This window comes from Phalacrocorax carbo, chromosome 1, assembly GCF_963921805.1.
Source record: "Phalacrocorax carbo chromosome 1, bPhaCar2.1, whole genome shotgun sequence".
NCBI lineage: Eukaryota > Metazoa > Chordata > Aves > Suliformes > Phalacrocoracidae > Phalacrocorax > Phalacrocorax carbo.
Genome location: NC_087513.1, coordinates 191,812,810 through 191,839,010, shown reverse-complemented (window position 1 = coordinate 191,839,010; position 26,201 = coordinate 191,812,810). Strand labels below are relative to the sequence as shown.

The following is a 26,201-nucleotide window of genomic DNA, read 5'->3' as shown; positions in this document are numbered from 1 at the left end:
TGCTTTTGCTGAGTCCTAAAATTTGATTGAGTCACTTCTCCTTAGTGCAAGGGGAAAACTAATACAGACGAGGATGAAGTAAGAACCCAAAGACAGAATTTTAAATCAGAAGAACATGAGTTTCTTCTTGTCCTTTCTGATAACAGGATGGTCAGCACACTCACCTGGAAACCAGGGAGTCGTTTCACTTCTTTCCTATGTTTGAAAGGATCAGGTTGCCTTGTATCTTGGCAAATTATGGCCAGTGAGCAATGCTTGCTTTGCAGTCCCTTCAGAAACATCATGGCAGGAGTCAGGGACTCAATCAGTTGCTCAATCAGTTGTATGTGTGTAGGAGCTTGCCAGGAGCTGCTTGCCACTGCCTTTCCTGGGGCAGCACAGAGCTGAGGCAGCTGAGGCAGCTACTCACGCACTAGCCGTCCTGGACCAGTGAGGAGCACTCACCCACCTGTGAGCTGCTCATTGAGAGCACGGCGGTGAGGTGGAGCAGACAACACTGTTGGGGAAGGGTGTTGTTTGGTTTCACATACCTTTGAGATAGAAGAGAACTGAATCTGAGTGCCTATCCCAACTTCTGTTTTAGGCAACAGAGAACTTGTTTGTTTTCGTGCTGGTGTTTGAATCTAGTCCTGCAACTTTTCTCAGCTAAAACTCTCACAAATTCTGTCAAATCCACCAATATTTCAAGTTTAATAAAGCTGCATTTTTCTGTCAAGTAACTATTTAATGAATAACTCTCCAGCTTTGGTTTCAAGTTACAAGCATTTATCAATACTGTCTTCTCCCTGGATTTATGAATGTTACAAATTCTTTATTTCCATGGCTTTGCTTTTGCTAAGGAGATCCAGAATGAAGCAGTTGACAGAAAAACAAGCTCTCCAATTTTAATCCTGAAAAAAAAAGTTCTATAGTTCTGCTCAGATCTTACCAATTTTATGCCTTTGTTTGCTCGTCTACTCAACTGAAAATGTAATTTGCGCCGTTTTAATTGAAAAAAAAATTGATTGCATTTTGCTGAATGTGGTGCTAGGGCAGAATTTTTCAGAGCAGTTTGAGTGTAAGTATTAAGATCACCACTTGCCTGTTTGGATTAATCTTTTAAGCATAAGTTGCAGAAGGAGAATGGAAACAGCAGTTCTGTTAAGATTTCTCACTAGATTTGAGTCTCACACCCCGTTGTTGCCAAAGTCAACACAAAATCATCTTAAACCTTGTGAGGTAACAGGCACAATCTGCTTCAATCCTGTTGCTAACCAGAGCTAACTGAGCCTCTCTACTTTGGATTTTGCCCCAGTATTTGTTTCCTCAACCTCTGTGTTTGAGCTGGGCTGTGCTCTAATATGGCTTTCTATGGCTGTAGAATATATTTGTTTTCTTTTTCTCGACAAGCACTGTTGCCCAGCTGGCACCATCAGCTTTATTCCTGCGTTCAGAATCCTCAGATCAGCTGAAACTTCTGCTTAAAACAGTAATTGTTGGAATTTAGTTTGGATGTAGAGTCTAAAAAAAGCCACTACTTACCTTTCCTAAGGTGGTGATAGCTAAATCTGCTACCTCTTCCTGATGCTATTCTTGCCAAGAATTTCAGTCCGTTGCCAGCGTTTCAGGAGTTGCCGAAATTGCCAATCTGTTTGCACATTGCATAGAAAGGAAACCGTGCAAAAGCACACAGATGTGTAATGCCCAGAAAATGAATGATAAAAATAATTACTATTCAGAATTCTGTTTTCGCAAAGGTAATACTTTCGCATGTCAGTAGTACTTATCCTTGTATTTAAAACTATGCATTGCTGTTTCACAAAAGCAGAGTTAGAAATAATGCATTTAGAATATGTAAAATATTCTCTTTGGATTTTTTTGATTTGGATGTTAACATTTAGCAACAGTTTTCCATGTCTTTGAGCAGGGTGGATTTCTTCTACTTTAATAACCTCACTACAGCTGCTTCGCAAGAAACCCCCATATCCTTTCCATTACTTTCCTCAAACTCAAAATCATAGCATGCAAAACCATCTTACCAATGAAAAGAGGAAAATGGCCTGAAAATGGGCCAACTTCAAATAATTTTTCAGATGACTGAAAATGAATGTGGGAATAAGAGCATCACTTACTGTCAGCTGAGTGGGCATTGTTTTAATGGATACTGGAGCTGTATGCTGACCAGAGAAATCAAATTCAGAAAAGGTTGGGGTGAACAGAACCTCATGTTTCAAGAAAAGGGGCCTCTTGAAAGCTTAAAAAAACATTGGAAGTAGAAGTATAAGCTGAGAAAATTTGGCAAGGAAGTAAAGCCCAAAACCACAAAAATAATATCTGCATTTTTTAGATCCCTGAAGAGGAGGAGAAAAATGAAGCAGGAGTGCCAATATTTATTAAAAAAAAAAAAAGTTCTAAAAAAGATTTTTAAAACTGATGTGAATGGAGAAATTATAATGGCACAAAATACTCAGCCCGTCCTGCAAAGCATAGCATCACAAGAGCTACTTGGAGGAAAGCTTTTAAGGCTTACAAATAAACATTTCAAACAGAAGCATGTTCTAAGGAAGTAAAAACGAGACCTTAATGTAAAGAGAACTTGAGAACGTTTTACTAGACCAAAGTGTGCAAATGGAAAAATGATAACATGGTATTTTGGTAAGATTTTAGAAGTGTTTACTTTTATGTGACTAGGAATTGAGGAAGAGAGGATGTCCTTAAAGTGGCTTAAATGTACACAAAAAAAGAAAATAGTAAGAAGTCAACGAAATGCTAGGATATTCATTTGAGTTGTCCTTCCTGTCTCTTTGCATTCTCAATTTCCCATTTTAGAAAAGCAGGATACAAGGTGTTACATTATTTGAACTTACCTGATTTTGAAATTTTTTAATAAATGTTTTCTTTATACATATGTATCTTGACATGATACATCCCTTGTTACGGTGTATGTGTATTTTTCCTCCTAAATCTGAAAGTTGATCATATTCAGTACTTCATCAAACACTTTGAAATTATATAATGCTTACTCAATATGATATTTCATAAACTCCGAGTCTGGTTCCATGCCATTACTGTCTGCCATTTCAATCTGTATTTAGAATACATGAAGCAATCATGAAGTCTGCCACATACTTGTAGCGAGCTCTGTGGTTTTTAGATGGTTCTGGAGAAGAAAGATGGCTGTATGTGCATGGGAGCCATTTTTTTTTTAACCTATGAAGGTCTGCATTCAGAATGTCACATTTTCCTTGAAGCAAATGGCGATGCTAGCAAACACTGGAAAAAGGGAAATCCAAATATCTGACAGCAGAGAATGATTTTCAGTAACCGTTTTCATGTGTTTCTAACCTCTAAAAGCATACAATGATGCTAAACTATTTTATGAATACCTATTGTGTAGCTGGGTCAGGTGTATAAGCACACTTCTGTAGCTGGCTCTAGACAGCTCCCTGATGAAATCTCTATTCACTGTGGTTTGTTTTTGTGAAGTACTCCATGTTTTATTGGCAGGCATCTTCTTTTAAGCGCTGAGGTTGCAAATTTGGAAGCATCCCCTAAAGACACTGATGTAGGGAATGTACCTGATAAGTTCCATTAATTTTATGGTTACCAGGCTGTTATGAAATGGTTTGTAGGAAGTCAACTGCTGCTTTGTGACTGAAGCATACTATTGCTAGGTGTTTCAAATATAACTATAAAAGGTAGTAGCTTTTCCCTTCCTTGGCATCTTCTTTTTTTCTTCCCACTTATTCATATACAGAAAAGCTGAGGTGATTGCAAATTTTACTTTTTAGCTTTTTCATTAGGGACCTCTTAGCTCACATTATACAGAAGGCAGGAGATACAGTTTCCACCAGACAACAGGGTGGCAAAAGACCCAAGCAGAACCTTTTGGATAGTTCATGCCATTACAACTGTGTTTGGTTATTTTTCAGGAGGGTAGTGTCAGACTAGGAATTTTTTTTTTTTAAGTTTGCAACAGAATTTCATTGTGAAAAACACACTCTTAACCTTAGGGAATACTAAATATTCATTTGACAAGGATGGATGAGGGAGCTTCAGAGTTTCTTTTCTCTCCTTGGCAACTGTATTCACAGAAAAGTCTGTCACGAGAAACTATACGCAAGCTCCTGACCTGGAAACCTGGAGCATCAAGGCTATTTTACTTTGTTCATTTTGATAACATGGCTGTAGGGACTGCAGTGTAACTGAAGTGAACGAAGATTTCTTCTTCCTGTCTTTGCTCAAAGTTGGAACACATGAGATAGACTCGTAGTTGGCTCTTGCAGGTAATCTGTCTTCCAGAAGTTGGTGATGGTGAATGAAGAATGAAATACAAACAAATGTCCTACTCAAATTAAAGCACCACTGTATATGGGGGTGACAAGGACTTATTTCGTATTGGAAGAAACACAACTTTGTAAGCTTAGTTAAAAAAAAAGACAAACAAGGTACAGTATACAGTTAGTGTATAAATAAAATAGTTGTAGCTATAATTGCCAGTGTTAAAGAAGATATGCTGAGTTTGGTGAAAACTGCAGCACTGGACACATAATTCAGAACACTTAAAACACTGGAAAATAGAGAGACTTGAAAAATTATTAGGGTTATTGGAGGGGCAGATAATGAATATACAATACAGTGCTTTTAATCATATGTCTCTAAACCTGTGAATCAAATAAAAAGATGAAGGGCTGCTCTAGATTGGGCTACCTTGATGCAACAGCATTCCACTAGACCTTACTCAGTCAAGACAAACCTGTTCAAATGCAGAGCAAATATTTTTTTGAAATGTAAAATACTAAAGTTGAAGAAATAGGAAGGCATCCTGGTTTCAGCTGGGATAGTTACTTCTCTTCATAGTGGCATGTATGGGGCTATGTTGTGGATTTGTGCTAAAAACAATGCTGGTAAAACAGAGATGTTTTAGTTGTTGCTAAGTAGCGCTTATACTAGTTAGGGCCTTTTTCAGCTCCCCATGCTCTGCCGGGTGCACAAGAAGCTGGGAGGGGACACAGCTGGGACAGCTGACCCCAACTGACCAAAGGGATATTCCATACCATATGGCGTCATGCTCAGTATATAAAGCTGGGGGGAGAAGGAGGAAGGGGGGTACATTCGGAGTTATAGCATTTGTCTTCCCAAGTATCTGTTACGTGTGATGGAGCCCTGCTTTCCTAGAGATGGCTGAGCACCTGCCTGCCCATGGGAAGTGGTGAATGAATTCCTTGTTTTGCTTTGCTTGTGTGCGCGGCTTTTGCTTTACCTATTAAACTGTCTTTATTTCAACACATGGGTTTCCTCACTTTTACTCTTCTGATTCTCTCCCACATCCCACCAGGGGGGAGTGAGTGAGCGGCTGTGTGGGGCTTAGTGGCTGGCTGGGTTTAAACCACAACAGAGGGGAAAACTTACATAAAGAAAAAAAGATAAAGTCTTAGAAATTTCTTGCATATCCAGAGGAAAAAGAAAATGAAATAAGTACCACATGAAAAAGACAATACCCTGTGTTGCCAGGTAACAGAGCCATCTAACAGATAGATGGGATTTTGAAGTCTAAACTAAGGATATGCCAGAGTTCATTGCTTTAATGTTCTAACTAAAATTGTGGTGTCCAGGTTAAAGATAGTGATAGGTACACTTAAGCAGTAGATAAAACTGTCTTTATAAAATGAAGAAGTATCTTCAGTACCAAAATTACAGTATTATTGGAAGTCCTTCTGGTCATTTATAAAGGAAAAAAAATACATTTAATTTCTGGAAGCGGCCATGTTATACAGAAAGCGTGACTCTGAGGATCCTTTTCAGACTTTGAAAAAAATAATGTATTGCAACTTTGGAACGCATCTGTGGAAAAGCAGCAATAAATGAGCCAGTTCCACTATACATAAGTACAAGGCAACCATGTGCCTTACTGCTCTTGTTAGACATTATTAGTACAAATGATAAATAATAAGGAAGGAAATCAGGGAATAAGTGCTTTGAAAATAAAAGAAACCCCACAAACCCCAACAACAAAATTATATTATGGGTTAATGGATCTATGCATTTTGCACTGGATATAAACAAAACTTGGCAGATGTTACAAATATCAATTGATACTTTCACTGAGGAGTCAGGTTAGAATTAAAATACCCTGAACCAGAAATCTGGTTCCAAAAAAACAAATTATGAACTCACATTGAAAACAGTAGATTAAATTCACATACGTAGACATTAGTGAATCACCCAAATGAGCTATTTAAAGACAGGAAATATTGAGCAATAAGCAACATACCATAAAGTTAGTGACTGAGAATAGATAGGACTTGTATAGGCTGCTTTCCTTGATTTCTTTACAACACCTGATTTTGTGATTATTTCAATTCCAGAAACAATAATCAGAAGAAATATCCTTTTGCAGTGCTGTCTCTGGTGCTATGAGATACCAAAAATGGTACAAAGCAGCAAAAAATAATCCTCAATACTAAAGTGTTTCTCCTGTAGAGAGGTGCTCCTGTGTTGGGGTGCTGGCAGAATGGAAACTAGCATTTCTGGTCTTCTAGTTAATCTAATACTTCAAAATTCTAGCTGTTAATAAACAATTCATAATCAATAACTGAATAATTACTGAAGTAGGCTTATGATTAAAAATGTCGCAACTCTTAATTGAAAAAAGATCTTGATTACATCAGGAATAAAATTAAAATAATGGAGCCTTCATATACGAGCCAAGTAGGAAAGTACTTCAGTAGTGGTTTTGTTTCTCTTCCATAGAGCTTTCCATCTGAACATCCCATGCTGCTTTAGTAATGTAATCTAAGTGTCACCAATAGATATTGTTCCATATTACAGAACCCTGAGGTTTAGGAGCTTCTTATTCCCACTCTTAGGGTGACAGCTTCATCTTACTGTAATGTATCCTGGCAAATTTTTATTCTTGGTCTATCATCTGGCCAGTGCACTCATTACTGTCTTTAAAACATACTCATATTTCTGAGTAAATGAAAGGGTTTTACAAGGAGAAATTAGCTTTAAACCAAATAATTGCAGCTGATATTAAAAACAAAAAGAGTGCTCAGTTCAAATGTAAACACAGTTGGTTGCTGGTTGGTTTTTATTTTATTAAAAACAGCTTATTTAGGACCTATGTAGAATTCAGTGCTTGGTCATGGAGCTTCAACCATTAAGACATGCTTAGAACAAAAGGTCTTCATGACTGATTTTAGGTGAAAAACTCATAAAGCTATCAAAATAAAGAGCATTGACTTTAAATATAAACAACAAAATATTGGATGGAGCACATGGTAATTTTGGCTTCACTTAACTAGGTAACATAATTTCAGTGTTTTTTGGTGAATGAAGTGGTTATTTCCATGTCTCTATGAATAATGAAATATACAATATATGCGGTCTGTAAAAGAAGTAAAATAGCCATTCATTCATGTGACATGAGAAAGCAAAATGATAAAAATCTTCCTGGAAGAAAAAAAAGTATAAACCTTTCAAAGGATTCAAATTCCAACAAATGAAATCACTTTATTTTGGCTCTTATAACAACAACAAGAAAGGATCCTGCAACAATGTCAGTAATTTCTTCTGTAAGCTATAGATACCTAATAATGGTAAATACCTAATAACGGAAGGGTTAATACATCACTTCAAAGTAGTGTTAGATGAATATTATGGAGGATGACAAAAATGGGCAGTATATCTTGGACAGGAAAACGAGACAACAGAAATACTGAAATAATTGAGATGATTTGATATCAGTATGATAATCTGATATTTGTAAGTCTAATAGAGAGTTAAGAAGAGTGTAATCGAGGCTATTCATTGAATTAGAGGTTCCTTCCTTTCCTCTGATTTCCTATCCTTTCTACTGCTTTACTGGAGTGCTATCTTAAGTCATTCATTTCATAGTGGGGTGAATGTACCTCAGTGAAATTCTGATTGCTATATACTTGAGTGAGAAGAGGAGGAAGAAAAAGGCAACCAGTGTGTGGTTGGTATAGAATGTGCTTTTAGTGTTGATTGATAATAACTAAGCTGTGGTACACATCAAGACATTGTAAATGTATTACTATGAATCATCCAAAATGGTAATACATAGGATATAGTCAGTATTAAACATTTTTTGTTAGAAAAACATAGGACAAGTAGAAACATTTTTGAAACAAAAAGTGAATTCCTGAAACATGGTGTTTTGTCAGGGAACTAATTCTTTGGCAAATTTGCTGGCTGCTCTAGATCTGGTTACAGCTATACTAATTTCCAACTCCTCTGTCTGGGAGTCTGTTCCCATCTTTTAGCTTTTTAAACTTCTGTGTTTTCCTTCCTATTTCCTCTCTGTATCTTAAGAACCTGTGTATTTACAAAAATTATTTATCAGGTAGCAGCAGAATACATTCAAAAAAGGATGTGCCATAATCTTCACAGTCATTGTTCTTAACCATCTGACTTTCACATACATGATACCAGCTGTGTCCTAGCATCTGATCTCAATGAAGGACTGAAAGAAAATTTGGTTTATATAGCTTATCAAAGAGGAAGCTAACAGTAACTGGATCACAGTCTGTAACTACCAGCACAAGGAAAAGTTATCTGGTACTAGAAGACTCTCTAATCTCACAGACAGAGGCGTCACGAGATCTAGTGGCTAGAAGCTGAAGTCAACAGAGTTCAAAGGAAAAATGAGGTGCAGATTTTTATCATGAAGGTTAATTTATCATTGCTAGAATGCAGTGTATGAGGTAGTAATTCCACAACTGGCCTGTGACTGAATGGAGGGCGTGTATAGTCTCCTTGTGTGTGTCTGGGAGACATCCAAAGAAATCAAGCCCCTTCCCTTCTTTAAAGCTGTGGTTAGTGTGGAGAGCTGAGGTCAATGAAACAGTACATGCAGCCACAATGTTGCTCGAAGTCTGGTCTGTAACTTCTTCCCATGTAGGCAGTACAGGGGGCTCACTGTGTTCCTCTCTCCAGTTTCCATCAAGGACAGAACTAAAATTTCAGTGCTCTTCAGAGTGCTGAAGCACATTCATTTTGTTGCTGTTGTTACCATCAGCTCTGAAATAGACTAATCATGGTTATAAGAAAAAAGTTATGGAGAACAAATTAACAAAAAAACACTGAACTCTTTTAACACAAAGTGCACAAACTTAAATTAGCGTTTTCATATATGAAGACGTTACAAACTTGAAGCTACATCAGTGAAAAACCTTAAGGAATACAATTTCCATTACCTCAAGCATGAAGGTTTGTTGACAGCAGCAACATATGGTCTCCCTAACATCTCCCTGTTCAGAAGTTTGGGGAGGTCATGATTACAGAAAGCAAAGGCCTTAGCTGAGTGAGGACAGCACTGCAAGCTGGTATACCAACGGTTTCCATGTACCTAATGGAGAACAGAGAAATTCAGTCTCTCCAGTCTGAAACCTTTTTGACTTTCCCTTTAGCGAAGGTGTTCATTGCGTTTGTTTCACCGGGGCTGCAGCTCTCTTATAACTGCAGCCTAGGGAAAGGCACAGTCTACAGAGCCTGGGAAATGCAGTTGGGTGTAGTGAGGGGATGGTCCCCATCCCAACCAACCGACTTCTCATAGGATGAAGCGTCAGGGTCTCAGCTATGGGCAGAGCCCACCTAAGCAGAGGTGGAGGGCTGAAGGCAGCCTTCCAGCTGATGAAAAGGAATGGGAAAGGGTTGTCCTACACCACATGGTAGTGCTGGAAAGATGGTTTACAGGTGAAAGAAGTTAATAAAGCTGATATCTAATTAAATTGTGTCTTTTTTTGTCTGTTTTCCTGGACATTCAGAACAGTGAAGGAGGAATTAAAAAGATTATATAGGTATTAATATCTGGTCTTAGACAAATACCTTAAATTGAGAAACTGACAAATTAGAAAAGCCATGCTAATTTTTAGCTATTTTATTTTAAAATATTTTCACATTGATTTTAAAATGTAAAAATACAAATTGCTAAATTTCATCCATGGTTTAGGATATTAAATGTACTTAACTTTAAAAATTATTGTGTCGACTTATTGTTCTAGCTAATTTCCGTATTTATTAATGGAATGGAGGGAGTTCTAATTTATGACCCTGAAATGGATATGAATAGAGTATTATGTTATTTCAGTTGTACTTTGCACAAGATAGCCTCAGAAGTAAATCTGTTATCCAATACCTACCTGACAACTGTGTCATGCACACTGTTGGAAGAAAATCCAGCTAAGCGTAATTGCAACCGTGTTCATTACCCTGCACTTGCTTGTAGAGTTTGGGTGTTTTTGAGGCAAATAAGTTGATGTGACTCATGAGAAATAGATCTTAGGAGTATCAGGTTATAGTACTTACTGATATTCTTCTAACAGCTATACTTCATTGCATTTGTTAAAAACATTTAAGTTCATATTTTAACTCACAGGTTTTAAGTGTCAAAGAGATACGATTAACTTAAATGTACTTCATTGATGGGTAAAATTTACTAAGTTCTTACGCAATATTTTAATAAAAAAACTGTTAATAACTCTCACCTTGACTTTCTTTGAAGGTCCTTGCCTATACAGAAGGCCTCCATGGAAAATGGATGTTCAGTGAGATTCGGGCTGTTTTCTCAAGACGTTATCTTCTCCAGAACACAGCTTTAGAAGTGTTTATGGCAAACAGAAGTATGTCTTTGTTTATTTTGTTGCATAAAAATGTGCTAGTAGTTATTTTCTGTGTTATTTATTAATTTTAGATTTAAACTCTGTGCTTCCTTTGATAAAGTGCATATGTCTGTGTTCAATAATGCTTACTCTTGCATGTATTCATTGCATTTCATTTTAAAATCAATCCCATAAATCAGTCTCTCTGCTTTCTGTGAAGCAGTGAGATCTATTTATAAAAACAGATAATTGCAATTGGTAATTTCTTCAAATGTTTGATAGGTAATCTGTTTATTCTGTGATCTCATCTGTCTCCACCATTTTCTGTAAATACTTTAGTGAAATAACCAAAAGAATATTTACTTTTCTCATTATAAACTGAGTTAAAGTAAAAAGGACCATATCAATGAATGGATCCACTCAGTTTTCTGTATGTCCTGCTCTGAATCAGAGTTGAACTGTTGACAAAGTAGTCTTTTACCCTCATGAGCTCTGATGTAAATTTTGCTTTCAGCTGGAGAAGGAATTAAACAATTTTTGGTCCTGTGTGTTTTAATGCACCAGTTAGATGACCGAATGCCATGCCAACTACTGAACAGCTTCCCAGCCTGATAAGAGGTTATATGGGTCAACAGTAAGCTGTGGTTCTTCTGAAGTATACCTCACTCAGGTCTTCTGCAAAACGGGGGGTTAGTGCCAAAACGTTAACCAGCTAATGGTACATAGGTATGAAGTATGCCAGGAGTTTCTGATCTAACTTGGATCCCTAGGAGGATAAAAGTGGAACTGACCAAAGAAAAACCAAAGAGCATTTTAAAAATATATGCAGGTGGAGAAACAGACTTCTGCAGATGGTTTACTAGTCCATATTTTCTTTTCTTCATTTAGCTTCTGTTATGTTTAATTTCCCTGATCAAGCAACAGTGAAAAAAGTTGTGTACAGCTTACCACGTGTTGGAGTAGGAACCAGCTATGGTTTGCCACAAGCCAGGTAATTTAATGAAAATAGTTTGTATATTTTGTGTTTATTACATTATACAAATGATATTTTTGAACATGTAAATACTAAAACATTCTTCCTGTCATGGAACCCTGGATTTCTTAAGGTTAGTTTGAGAAACAACACCCTTTACTTACTATATGGCCTGTTATTATGGAATAGAAGTAAAAGTATTGTAAATTAAATTTTTTTTTTAATCATCACAGGAAATAAGTACCTTTCAGTGAAGGACCAGAAAAAACCTTATACCATATTTCCTCAAAGTCTGGTTGTCAATCAGGTTTTATAAACGTATAGACAAATGTTCAGCCATGCTGTGACTGTTATGCAGGACACAGAACTAAACTTGACTAAGTTGTGTGTTTGCTGAATGAAAATTATTTTTTTATATATATATATATATCTTCTTATTTACCTTTTATATGAATGTTTGTGGGGTTTACTCCATTGCCTATCAGTATAGTGGCTATTTTGCAGTTTCCAGATTTCTTCCATTTATTAGAATAATGCATTATTCTTCTGCTTCCAAAATGAAGGAGGATATGTATTTTGGAAAAGACTAACTAAGGTTCAGTTTTAGAGATTTTCACATACTATGGACAAGTGCAGTTTCTATTACCTCATCAACATCAATATCAAATCAGCCTATGGTCAGAAATAAGGCTGGGAATTGTCAGATCCTATACTATAAAAGTATTCATATTTCAATGATGGGTAAGATGATCTTCATGTGTACTTCTCTGAGTTGGGGGGGGAAATTTCCTGCCTCCAGTTGTTTTGGTTTTTTTTGTTAAGAAATGTCTGTTCAGGCCTAAAATTGTTTTTGAGGGTGTATCAGCAGAAGTTTGGTGAAAATTGCTTAGGTTCAAGATTAATTTCTGGTCAAAATGAAAGAAGAAAAAATTAGTATAAGGGAGTGAGGAAACATCAGGAAATTCACAAAATATGGTGCTTTGGGTTCAGATCTCCATTTGGCTTGACTTGGCTGAAAGCCAGTGACTTAATGATGAGTGTAATGCCTGGGATGTGTCTTTCTCTTTCTTTAAGCAATTTCCTACAAACTAAAACTTCATATTGTCCGTGTTTTATCCCAGTGCAGAATGTGGAAATACTCTGAAGTGTCAAAGTATTCGTAGGATTGGAGAACTATTTCATTCCCAGCTGAACATCATTCCCTGTCATGAGCTCAAGAGTCTCATGATGCCTAAAGCTTGATCTCCTGAATGTGCTGAAGTTCCTAGGCAAACTGCCAAATTTCTCAAGTTTTCACTGAGATCAAGGGGAAATTGAGGCATTTCTTTGGAAGGTGCATCTCGTTAATATTTGCATTGCTCTTCCAAATACTCAAATTAAAGGAATTGCTGTCTCTAAATGGAAAGTAATAGTATTATTTTCTGAAATAAAAATGGCCACATGTTCTAGAACAAACAAAATGCAAATTTCTCAATCAGAATTTCATATCTACAGTGACATTTTTTACTTTTGAAATTCATATCCTTTGTACATTATTCAGTGAATAATTGTCTGAAAAAGTTTGTTGATATATAATTATTTAGAAAAGTTTCATCTTCAATATTATATGCAGTTATTTCCATACCTTTTTGATTAAAGTTCAATTTGAATCGAAAATAGGCTTGCTAGCCTTCAGAATAAATCTGGCATATGGTAGTGAAGTTGTTTTTCTTTCTTGTTTTTGCATAATCATGGTATGATTTATGCACAATAAAGACCCTGTAATCATGGGTTTTCTTTTTTTTTCTGTCTACATACTCTTATTGTCTTCAGTAGGATTGCAGTGGAGTAACTGAGGGAAAATCTGGCTCTATAACTGCTCAGTAGCTAAGATTTTGTTGATGTTAGAATATAGGTTCCCTTCCTATGAATATGTTGGCTCTGGAATGCTAGTTTTTAAAATTATGTTTGTTTGTGTAACTAACATATGGAGAAATTATGCTGAATAACCAAAAGGAGCAGCTACACTGAGTAAAATGTTATCCTTTTTTTATGATCAGTTTTCCAGATAAAGCTGTACTTTAAAATATTTTAAGAAAAGCAGATCTTTCTGGTTGTTCTGTGTAAGTTCTTTGGTTTTATTTTTGTAAGTAATATTTCCTCTCTGATACTACTCTGATAAACATTTCATCTAAAGTTAATTACATTATCATAAAGAATTGCTTTCTCAGTGGAAACATTCTGAAGAAGTAAATTGCTTTTAATGCAGTGCATGGACTTTAAGTGCGTTTCTGTTTTCATGGAGAAATCCTGTGATTAACAAAGATGGAAGCAAATAGAAGGAAAAAGCACTATTTATGATCTTCTAATGGCACAAAAGATTAGAAGCAGGCAAAGTGGTATCTCTTCCCAAGACTGTTACAGACCTGCTGTTCTGAGCAAGCCTCCAGTTCGCCTCTTTGCTACCTTTCCCAACAGCCTGTCTAATGCTTTGATTGAACAAAGCGTTCAAGCCTGTGCTTAACATTACAAAGGAGTAATTACGTCCTTAAAATCAGTCACATGTTGAAGAGTTTGGTCTGATTTGGTAATCAAATTCATCTGTCTTTGATAAATGCATTTTCACTGTTCCTGAAACATGTTGCATTGATTGTAGTTACCTTATGACCTTGCCATATGATACAACTGGGCAGGCAGTACTGTGCCTTTTATTTAACTTATTTCTACAGTTCCATATGATTCTACACCGGTAGAGTAATATCCGTATTTTTACAACACTATTAGCAGACCACTTTTTAGGGTTCTAACACCTCAGGTGTAATTTACTGATGCATTTTTACTGAGGGTAACATCACAGCTTAGAAAACAACTGTGAGCTGCCTGATGGTTTTGTAAGCATACAGATATCGAACCATTGGTAAAAGATACAGCATCATACTTCACTACTAAACAAGTGCTAGCACCTTGCACTGAAATTCTGTGGGCTATTAATGCATTAGATAAAACAATGGCTCCAGTTATTAAAGCTAAGAAATATAAATAAATTTTTGCTGAAAGAAAACATATTTTGGCTGATACGGTAACTATATTCAATGTCATTCTGCATCAGTATCTTGGTGATGGATTTCCAGATTTCAGTATGGCTGGTTGCAGAGGTTGGATTTTGGGAAGGGAGAGGAGTAGGAAAACTAAGATTTGATGTCATCAAAGCATAATACCCCTTTTAGAGCTTTGATTAAAAATTAATATTGATGAGTCTCTTGTCAGAAGCCAGTGATTTTCCCAAGCCTGTTTTTATTTTTTTTTTTTTTGAACAGGAACAAACACAACACAAAACAACACAAAACATCACACAGGTGCTACATTTTTGAGAACATATGTAAAGATTCTTTGTATGAGATTGGTTTGTAGCTAAGTAAATTAAAAGTAATTGTGAAAGAGGGTGGGTCATACTCCACATACAGCATATATAACATCCTTTCCCTCAACAAAATGCCATGAAGTGTTTTCTAAACATATTTAAAGCATATAAAACTTGAAAAATTGGATCATCCCCTTGTATATCAGAGGATCTTCTGCAGTTTCCATTTTGAGTAGGCATTTCACGGTTCTCTAGAAGCAAAGGAAGCACATTCATTTGTGCATCTTCATATTGGTGATGGCATATCGAAGGAGAGAAATGGTTTGATCAAAGTTGGGTGGATTTAGCAAAACACAAAACAGTGGGTCTTCCTTTGTTAACTGAAACAAGCAGGTGTGGAACCAATTTATTGTGCATAATTTTTTGTCTGCTGAAATAACTGAATCTTTCAAACACCTTAGATATAGCATGAATAAGGAGCTTTTTTACTATATTTTGATTTTCTGTAGAGTTTGCTCAGATCAGGCACTCAAATGCAAATTCCAGCACTTGACCGTTTATAGATTTTTGAGACTCTCTGAGAGATTGTGGGTAAAGTCTAAAAGCAGCTACTAAGCTGTACTGATGCATAAATGTTGTTTTGTCATGGGAGGAACAGAAAGTCTGTGACAGAACTGCTTTGTAAATTTAATGATCTCTTTAGTATTTTTATTTTCTGTATTTATTAATTTGTGTGTAGCATTAGTCAGTTTACTGGGAACAATATGTCTTTGAGAGTTCCACTGTAAAAGTAATTGTTATCCTATAAAATGCAATATAAAGTATGATTACTTTCAGATAATTCTTTAGATAAATTGTTCAGAAGAAGCATAACAGAAGCAACTTAAATTTTTTTTTTGTAATGTCTCCTGTGTTCCAGTAAAGTGTATTTACCATTGGCTTCCTCGAGTCTACTGTCAAATAAGGCTAGCCAAGCTGACACGACCTTATGTACTGCTATTTTGGGTAAATACAGAGACTAAACAAAAAAAAAAAAAAAAGGAAGAAAGTGTACCTACACTTGCATGGTCTTTTTGTGTGCCCAATTTGTAAGTCTGACAGATGTTGATAATCTAGAATTTTAATTGTGATAACTGTACACTCCAATTGCATACCAGTGCTCATCCTTTCTCCAAAAATAGGGTTTAGTGCATGTGTAGGAGTATGTACGTATATCTTTAGAAGTAGATCGTCCACATTTTTGTAATCACTACCCAATCTGACACCTTGTATATGACTATTTTAAGAAAATACTCAGCATTCAGAGTCTAGAAGTAGCACTTAGTGTGTTTAGTGTTCAGCTGAAAACTGAAGCATTGGATGTCCCTATTTACTCTTGACAAGCTATATAAATATGAGATACATTCTTTAAATTCTTGAATAGGCTACACATTAGAGATCCTCTCTTTTTTTGACAGGTATAAACATTTTCTTTATTTTGATCCATTTATAACATATAAGTTTCTTTAAAAGAAAGTATCTGAGGAGATTAATTTTTTCTCCTTCCAAAGATTTTTCCTTGTCTCTGTTTTCAGCAAGGACTGTATTCTCTAGAAATTAGTTGTGAGCAGTGAGGCTATTCATGTTTGTTGCAGATTTGTTTCTTTAATGCATTAGTCTAGACTGAATCTAGTCCCCTATATTTTACTAATCAGGGACACTATACACTATGGGTAATTTAGAACTTGGTCTACAATATTTGGTTATTCTGATGTTGTCAAACTGAATTTAGAAGCGCTGAAGTTTTCTGCATTTCTCTTCCTTGGCACAGTAGTTTGGGTTCTTTTTCCCTTATCCAGACATGTAAGGTTTAGAAAATGTGTGGAAATTGAGTATCTTAGAAGCTTCTGCCCCTCTTCCAAATTTGAATGAAATGCAATTCAGAAGTTATTATGGAGAGACAGGCAGATGGACGTGTGAGCAGATAACTGAATAAACCTTGTTTCTTTCAGAGACCAAGCTATAAATAGAAATCTTGAAGCTTACTGGAATATAGGAAGGGATCATAGGTAGCTGACCATGGATGAGATGCACAAATTGTGGAATAAATACCTTCAACCCATGTGCTGGAAATATATGGCAGTTTAATCTATCACTCACTCACCTTAATGAACTTATCTCAATGTATCCTTTTGAAACAGGGAAATGGTATTCCTCTTTTATTCCTGCTGGACAAGCCAGGCACCAGGAGGTCTGCAGTTTCTTTTACTTCCAGCCTTTTAAACAGATTCAGAATAAAATAAACTACAAAATATATTATTCTGAATTATTACAATGCTGTAGTACTGTACTGGCAAAATAAATACAGATCTTAATTGTAGTCATTTCTCAAATAAGGGTAATAGTGTCTTCTTGACTTCATTAAATGAAATAAAAAAGCCTCTGAGAGAATCTGAAATTAATCACACTAATAACATTACCCTACATCTTAACATTTAATGAGGCTCCTAAAAAAATCATTCTTTAAATGTATTTCCTAGGAGAATCTCTCTGGCCACTCCCCGACAGCTTTATAAATCCTCCAACATGACTCAGCGCTGGCAGAGACGGGAGATATCTAACTTTGAATACTTGATGTTCCTCAACACTATAGCAGGTAAGGCTTCTGACTCTTTAATCCTTCATAATATTTTTATGTTTGTCAAAGTCTTAAGCACTGTGACTTGATAGAATACATTTATCCCTCTAGAATTCAGCTGCAGCTTTATGATAGATTCTGAAACACACACACTAAATTTTATCAGAAAATGCACAACCTATCACTGAGACTTTAGATTCATGTATTGTTGTGGAGGCTGTTCCTTGCTCCCCTTCTGCCATTTCCTCTGCTGACAGCTTTGTCTGAAGCTTTATTAGAGTCAACAAACCATTGCCACAGAGTGTCTGGAAATAATAATGGGAAAATGTAATTTCGCTACTTCATCATTCTCAGCAACAGCAACTAGACAGCAGAATAACAACAGTATTCTGCCTAGCACAGATGTCACCTGGATTGCGGTATGATTAGATTACAGCATCTATTCTCGTTTAGTTCTTTGAGCTGAAATATAATATCAGATTAGGTATTTAAAATGAGAAATAACTGCCATAGACATCCATTCATTACTGGTAAAAGAAGAGCTTTTCTGGCAATTCATAGAATCACAGAATCGTTTGGGTTAGAAGGGGCCTTAAAGATCATCTAATTCCAAGCCCCCTGCCATGGTCAGAGACACCTTCCACTAGACCAGGTTGCTCAAAGCCCCATCCAACCTGGCCTTGAACACTTCCAGGGATGGGTCATCCACAGTTTCTCTGGGCAACCTGTTCCAATGTTTCACCACCCTCATTGTAAAGAATTTCTTCTTTATATCTAATCTGAATCTACCCTCTATTAGTTTAAAAACATTACCCCTTGTCCTATCACTAAATACCCTTGTAAAAAGTCCCTCTCCAGCTTTCTTGTAGGCCCCCTTCAGGTACTGGAAGACCAAAATAAGGTCTCCCCGCAGCCTTCTCTTCTCCAGGCTGAACAACCCCAACTCTCTTCAGGCTGTCTTCACAGGAGAGGTGCTCCGGCCCTCTGATCATCTTTGTGGCCCTCCTCTGGACTTGCTCCAACAGGTCCACATCCTTCTTATGTTGGGGGCCCCAGAGCTGGATGCAGTTCTCCAGGTGGGGACTCACAAGAGTGGAGTAGAGGGGGAGGAGAATCACCTCCCTCAACCTGCTGGCCACACTTCTTTTGATGCAGCCCAGAATACAGTTGGCTTTCTGGGCTGCAAGCGCACACTGATGGGTCATGTTGAACTTCTCATCAACCAACAACCCCAAATTCTTCTCCTCAGGGCTGCTCTCAACCTGTTCTCTGTCCAGCCTGTATTTGTGCTTGGGATTGTCCTGACCCAGGTGCAGGACCTTGCACTTGGCCTTGTTGAACTTCATGAGGTTTGCACAGGTCCACCTCTCAAAATCCCTCTGGATGGCATCCCTTCCCTCCAGCATATCGACTGCACCATTCAGGTTGGTGTCGTCGTCAGACTTGCTGAAGGTGCACTCAATCCCACTGTCTATGTTGCCAACAAAGATGTTAAACAGCGCCAGTCCCAATAGCGACCCCTGACAAATGCCACTTGTCACTGGTCTCCACTTGGACATTGAGCCATTGGCCACACCCTTTGAGTGTGACCGTCCAGCCAATTCCTTATCCACCAAGTGGTCCATCGGTCAAATCCATGTCTCCCAATTTAGAGAAAAGGATGTTGTGCAGGGCAGTGTCAAACGCTTTGCACGAGTCGAGGTAGATGATCTCAGTTGCTCATTAATTAAACATTCATGATGGCATTACTCCTTTCACCTTTCCCTTTTCTATATGTTAACTCCTGTGGTAATTTTAAATGTAAAAAGCAGCAGTTTTCTACACCATATACAAACATTTCCAGGAGGTTGTCTTCTATTACAATTCCTGCCTGTAGCACATATGCTGCTTATGAACCTCCCTGCGGAGAGCCTTCTTCAGACATTTCACTCCAGTAAGCTTTGATTTGAAACCCAAATTAAATTCCAGCAGGGCATCACTTTGTACTGCAGTGTTATAACTCTCATCATTACTTGGTCCTGACTTTTATGCCCGAGGTTAACCTTAGGCCAGACATAAGACAAATATAAGTGTGGAACCCAAAGGTAGCACCGGTTACACCGAGGACAATCACTGCATTCTTCCCAGTGGGGCAGTGGCAGAATGCAAGAGCTGTCAAACTGTTTGTTTTGAACCTTTAGGCTTTTGCCTCTGTGCTTGTATGGTAGTCATCTTCCATGCATCCAGTCTTAAAGATGTTGATAAATGCATCATCAAGTTATCCCAGTGTGATACAGAAGTACTACCACTGAACAGTTGGAAATCTGAGGGCATCTTGTGCACTGCACCTTGTGCAGTGGAGCACAAAGCAGAGTCCCTGAAGCTATCGGGGACCTGGGCTGGCAAGTCCATATGGCGCAGTCCAATGAGGGCTCACCAGCTTGGTCCCAAGTGTAATAGCCTCAGTCCTGCAGATCTGTACTGAAGAAAGGAGCCCTGCTGAGTATTATCTCTGGCACAGTGCCACAAGAATGCCGCTATCCTACTTCTGGACACTGGCCTGCCTCCAGCCACTCCACATCTCTCACACATCCACTGCCCTTCTGGTGATGAGGAAGTACAGGCAGAGCCTCCCAGGATCCCTGACCACCTCACATGAACTTGGAGAGCTGGGAAGTTAGCCTAAGTCCCCTTAGTCCTTGTCCAATACATTATTGACAGAACTGTCCTTCACTTGTAATTTCCTTTTTATGTATTCATTCCTTCTATAAGCAGTGTGTCTAAACTCTTTAAATGAGAGTAGACAAGAGCTGAGCCAATTTTTGATAAATTACTTTTCATTTTTAATCAGTTCAAAACTTCAAGGTCATTTATTTTTAGGTGCATCACCAAAGCATCCAAACCTGGAAGACATCATTATATCTGAAGTCAATTAGGAATTGCAGTGACACTTACACTAATGTATCCATTAGTAAACAAGTTTCAGCCTGAAGGGATTCCTTCAGAGTATCTCAGGGGTCTCATGAAAAATGGTTTTTGACCTGTTGTTTGATACTAGTACTGCTAGGTAAACTTTATAGCCAAACACCTGGGTGGTCACAGGAGGTAAGTTTCTCTTAATGTCATGTAGAGTCATTCACCTACCTTACAAGAGGATGGCCTGACATTTGCATTCCAATACCACCTGCTATGCCCAAGGTTTGGAGGATTACTGACTCTTTTTTTTTTTTTTTTTTTAATCACCTATGAGCTTGTATTGTATTTGGAAAAGCTTACAGCAGCTTGGTCACTGCCTTATTAACGTCTTTCTGCGACTCAAAGCACTGAATTTCTGGGAGATTTTTTGTATCAGTCTCTTACTGGTAAATCTCATTTGTTCATGTAATCTCATTGTTGCTGATTTTATCAGCTCACTTGCTCATTTTCACAGTGTTACCTGCCATCTTATGAAGTCTTTCAGCAGTGCATGATCAAATCCAAATTCAAACTTCAATTTAGGTAAAGACCATATTCCCTGAAAGAAAGGGTGGTAAATTTGAGTCTCTAGAAGAAATCCAGCCTAACTCTTTGTCTCCACCTTGTATTGACTGAGTTATTTTGTAAAGTCATTCTTTTTAATGATGCTTTGAGGTCACATGGATCAACAAACACATGTTTTCTGAAGGAGAGCCAATATGGTGATTTTTAAAAGTTTGGAAGTGACCAGTATTGGTTAAATAAAAATTAATACCCATGCATACTCTTCTGCTAAGATGTGAGCAAGGTGTTGTGTTACATTTGAAGACCTTTTCCTTACCACAAAGAATATCCCTTACTCTGATTTTTATCTCAAACCCATCAGCATTGCTTGGCTTTTGCTAATGGGTCCTTACCAATCTATATATTTTCTGTTATGTTTTCATTTTCCAAGAAGGGTAACAGTTGTCACGTTAGGTTGGGAAGAAAGTATCACTGTACAATCTCATAAAAGATCTTGGAGGGATGGCTAAAAACAGCTGAGATTTTTGGGTGCTTTCCCAATCAGCAAGAATGCTGTCACATCTGATAGTGTTCCAGAAGGATTAGTGAAATAAAGGGTCCTGCTGACATCAGCTGTGACTATTCCATGTTAGAGTGGCCTTCAATGGAAAGAGCTTGTAAGAAAGCATGGTTGCTTTGCTGTACTATGTGCTTTATATTTCTGCTTCTTATTTCTAAAGATTTTGGACATCCATAGTCTCTATGAACATAGATAATAGATTTCAGTTGCTAATGTCATTATAACAGCTGCACTCACTGATACACACTCACAGAAACTAGTGATTTTTTTTCTAAATTAGAATAAAATTTACCCTTGATTGCTGAACTCCCTGCCAATGACACATACACATAAAACCATTTCTGAAAACGACATACGAGAATTAAAACTTACTGAAACCAAACAGGCAATTCTACACATGGCAATAAACTTTTAATTCCAGTTTGGAACAAATCCTAAGATTTTCCCAATTTTTGACAGAAGCAAGCACCCCCCAAAATTATTTTCTGGAAGATCAACCTGGTTTTGTATTTCTAATGAAGTTTGCACTTCAGCTAGGAAGCTGAATTCCAAAAACTCATGAAGAATTTGGCGGTATTGCAAAGAATCTCATCATAAAGTTCCTGGCAAGCCAGAAACCCACCCACAATGGAGCGCACGTGAGCTCCAAGTCCAATGGCAGTTGAGAAAGCTTCAAAACATAAATATATGTTAGAAAGCCCAGGAGTTCACACATCTCCCAGCTATTTCCTGGCTCTACCATTGCATGGCAGTGTACTTTCAGGGCCTGAGATCTGGGAAACTGTGGGGTTGATCCTGAATGGCAGCATTGCTTTTACAGCTGTCTATATTTCTGTAAATCTTCTGTTGAAAGGCATTCCTCTAAAATATTTCCTTTACAACTAATAGCTGTTTTCTGAGGAACAACTAAAAAAATTAATATCTCTACCAGAAATACAGAACTGGAAGCAAAGTACCTCTACTGCTGCCCTTGCTTTGATAACACCAAACTGATAACTGTCCAGATACATACTTAAATAGAAGCAAACTCTTATATGTGCTGTAGACAGGATCCTCAGCAGTCACAAGAAAATACAGGATTTTCTGTTCTGTACACAAAGATAGAGTATTGAATATATTCATGACCTCCTTTGCTAAGTAAAGACAAGGCATGTATTTTCTTTTCTCTCTTCTTTGGAAATCCAATTTCCAAATACATTTTTAATTATTCTCTTTTGTAATGCGATCCCATAAGAAATATTCCATTAAAAGATACAACGTCTTTGCCAGTAATTGTTCGTGTAGGCAGCAATGGCCTAGTTTTAGACTATAACTGTTTAAGCAGCATCTTCTTTTCTAACAATATAATTGTTTTTAGCCATTGAGAAATATGAGCATCAAATTTTTTTTATTCATCTTGCCATTTAGCTCCTACTGGTTTCTTCATCATAATATCTGAGCCATAGTTTAGTCACTTAAGAAACATGGAGGTTTGGGACTTAAGAAATGTGGATTATCTGCTCGTAAGTGATACATAGGTCCCTTCATTGTTTTTAGCTCTCTTCCAGAGGTCCACTAACAAAGTGGTTTAGTACACTTTTTGCCAATTCTTTGTAGCTTCCTTTCTTCTTACAATGGTGCTTAATTAGCATCTAGCCCTTTACAAAACCGTAAGAGATCACTCCTGTTTTCTTGTGATCCTTTTCTGAAATTATTTAAGAAACACCAGCCTTGGAAGAGAGACGTTTAGAAGTGAGGCTTCTGACACCAAATAATTTCTTTCATTTGTGACATGCAGCTTGGTCCTTTCTCACAAGAAGTCCTTTGCCTGCTTGTTAATACTGTTAATTACACAGACTGGTTGCTTTCTGTAGAACAGAACCACTCAAATAAATATACGAATCTCTCCTTAAATCTCTCCCTGTTTTGCCAATATGTCTGTCCTGACAAGCACGGCCCCTGGCTATTCTGTAAGTTCTTAATCAATATTTGAAATACTGAAGTGTCCCCTTGGAAAAAAATCCATCTTTCTATGACTCGGGTTTTTTTTAATCTTTATATCACCCTGTTGCCACCTCTGAAACATTGCCTGGTTTCATTTTAGTTTAACTGTTTCTGTTGTGATCTGTACTCATGACTTAATAACTGTCTACTTCAGCTATCATCGTCCTCTCTTTCTAGATCATTTCCTATCCAAGGATATATGACTACCATCACTTGCACTGGCCTGAAGACTCATAGCAATCTCAATTCAAACTCGCTCTCCATTTTCAAAATTCTCTAAAGTCTTGTTTCAACCTGTTTCTCTGGCCCTCTAGCCAACTATTTTCTCACTTCCCTATTCTGTTTCCAAGGTCTTCACCTCTTTCTTGCCCTCTTTTCTGACTCGAGCATATTTCATCATGTTTACAGCTCTGGGTTTTTCTCCCAAAGGTAAACACTGCACTCTGCTACTTATCAATCAGTCTCAGTGTTATACTCTCTGCGCCCCTGGTTTTTGTCCGGGTTGTGTAGACATAAGCCTTCCTGGCCACCTTCCCCCTCCTCCTACCTATTCCCTTCTCAGGGATCCTTTAGCTTTGAAGGCTTGGAAGCAGCTATGATCATACTAATTGTCCTTTCTTCAGGTGCATAGGAAAAGGCCATATTGCATGTGATCAGCATGTATGTGAACTGAACCCTCTGGGTGATATAGGGAACAAGTAATTTTTACTATTCTCAGTTACAAGACTATTGAAAAAAGTACTTAAAAGTAATCCTACCACAGCAAAAAGAATCAAGAGGAGTGGGACCAAGAAGTCATTTTGTAATATGGTTGCAGTGCCCACTATTTTAGTTAGAAGTCTAATTTTCAAATCTATTTCTCAGTATTTAACTGATTTCTGCTGGTTTTTTTTTCTTTTCAGATTGCAGTATATTAAATGTGTGTTTGCATTTGAATTTATTGGAATTTTAATTCTTTTAAATCCTACCTGCCACAGCTTTTAAAAGAAGTGGAGAATAATTATATCCATAATTTTTGTAAGTCATTTCTTATAGTGGAAAGGGATTATTTTTAAAGGTTTTTGGAAAAAAAATGACATCTTCAGTCAGGTAATAAATTCAGATGAACTTCTTCCCCCTCCCTTTCTTTTTTTTCCTCCTGTTTAGCATTTTCCACTTTTTTACTCTGTGATGTACAAGCCCTTACTGGTTAATTATGTATATATTTAGCTACTGCATGTGTTGAGCTTATTATTGTCATCTAATTAGATGTAACTCGAACTACTTGCTTCTAGAAAAATCATTAAAAATTCTTTCCTAATGACCTAGAGATGACAAAATGTCTGTAAAGTGTGAAGAAGCAGACAAGCACAGGAACATCGCTCTTAAAGAGTGTTAATCCAGATGCTGCAATCATCTAATTAAACAATATTTTGCTGTCATTAACATTTTCACCAAGGAATTGCAGTTATAATTTCTTTGTCAGCTGTCTCTAGCTCACTTTACCTTCAAAACTAAAGTGCCATATAAAAACATTAAATTGGATGGTTTAATTAAAAAGTTTTTTTAATGAAGAAACATATCCAGTATTTCTGAGATCTCATTTACTATGCCTCAGTTTTATTGTTCAAGTAGATTAGTGTCATAGGCTTGCAATATTTAATATTCAGCCTTTAATATTAATCTCTGTAAGCCTACTTGGGGGAAAATCTGAAGCTTCTGAAAAGGTGTAGGGACTACCAATATCAGTACAAGTTTATGGTTTATATTTATTTAGCTAAGGGAAGAACCAAATAATTCTTGCTGGAAGCACCAGGCGATTGGATGGCTAAATATATTAATCTGCTGACTTTACTCTGAAAATAATCATTGTGAAGCCAGAACTGATCAGGAAAGCATTCCTAATGAAGTTAAACCACTAATATTTATGCATGTTTAGAATTAGGGATTTGTAATCCCATTATAGGCCTAGATCACTGTCCTCCACTCAGATAAACATAGATGTGTGGTCTTATCTCATCGTGTAGGTTTGGTCTCCTTTCACAATTTAAATCATGGTTCGTTTCTGAAGTAATTTTTATTTGTTGATATCAAAAATAAAATTATTGAATACAGGAAAATAAATCACTAACTTTTTTCATAAATGAATTAATAGCTATTCTTAATAGTCAATCTCTTAATAAATAAAATACATTTTGTAAATATCTAAGTAGACAAGTAAATATTTTGTTTATTTTTTCACAGGACTGTGGTTATATTTATCAAATACATAATCACTAAGGCTCCATTGTTTGTAACTTATCCTATCTAAGCGGAGAGATAAGCTGCTTCAAATCATTTCTCATTGTGGGGTAAAAAATGCACACAAGAGTTACTGCAGAGTCCTGACATGGAGCAAATTCCACATGAGAATTTGTTCATGTGACTATACTATATGTAACCTACCAAAACCACACAGCAAAGGAGAACTCATGTACAGCAGCTAAGCTCAGGATTACATTTTTCTTGCTCTATTCACATATTTTTGATTTTCCCATGTAGAATAGGAACAAAATGTCAAAATCTTGTTGACTGAATATTGAAATTGAAATGAAATGAATATAAAAATTAAATGCAATCTCAATATAGAAAATCTAATTTTGAAATAAAATGTCATTTTGGATGACCCTAAATTTCCTTTCAAAATT

The 26,201-nt window shown here is 36.9% G+C and overlaps 1 protein-coding gene across 7 annotated transcripts in view; it reads left to right on the top strand.

Annotated features, from left to right (window-relative positions):
* Positions 1 to 26,201, top strand: part of NBEA (neurobeachin) — a 505,018-nt gene that overhangs the window by 389,592 nt on the left and 89,225 nt on the right. For all 7 annotated transcript variants that reach the window (XM_064441021.1, XM_064441019.1, XM_064441015.1 and 4 more), the window contains 3 exons: positions 10,508 to 10,625; positions 11,493 to 11,595; positions 17,437 to 17,552. In XM_064441021.1, coding sequence (XP_064297091.1) covers positions 10,508 to 10,625; positions 11,493 to 11,595; positions 17,437 to 17,552 — 337 coding nt within the window. The remainder of the gene's footprint in view (positions 1 to 10,507; positions 10,626 to 11,492; positions 11,596 to 17,436; positions 17,553 to 26,201) is intronic.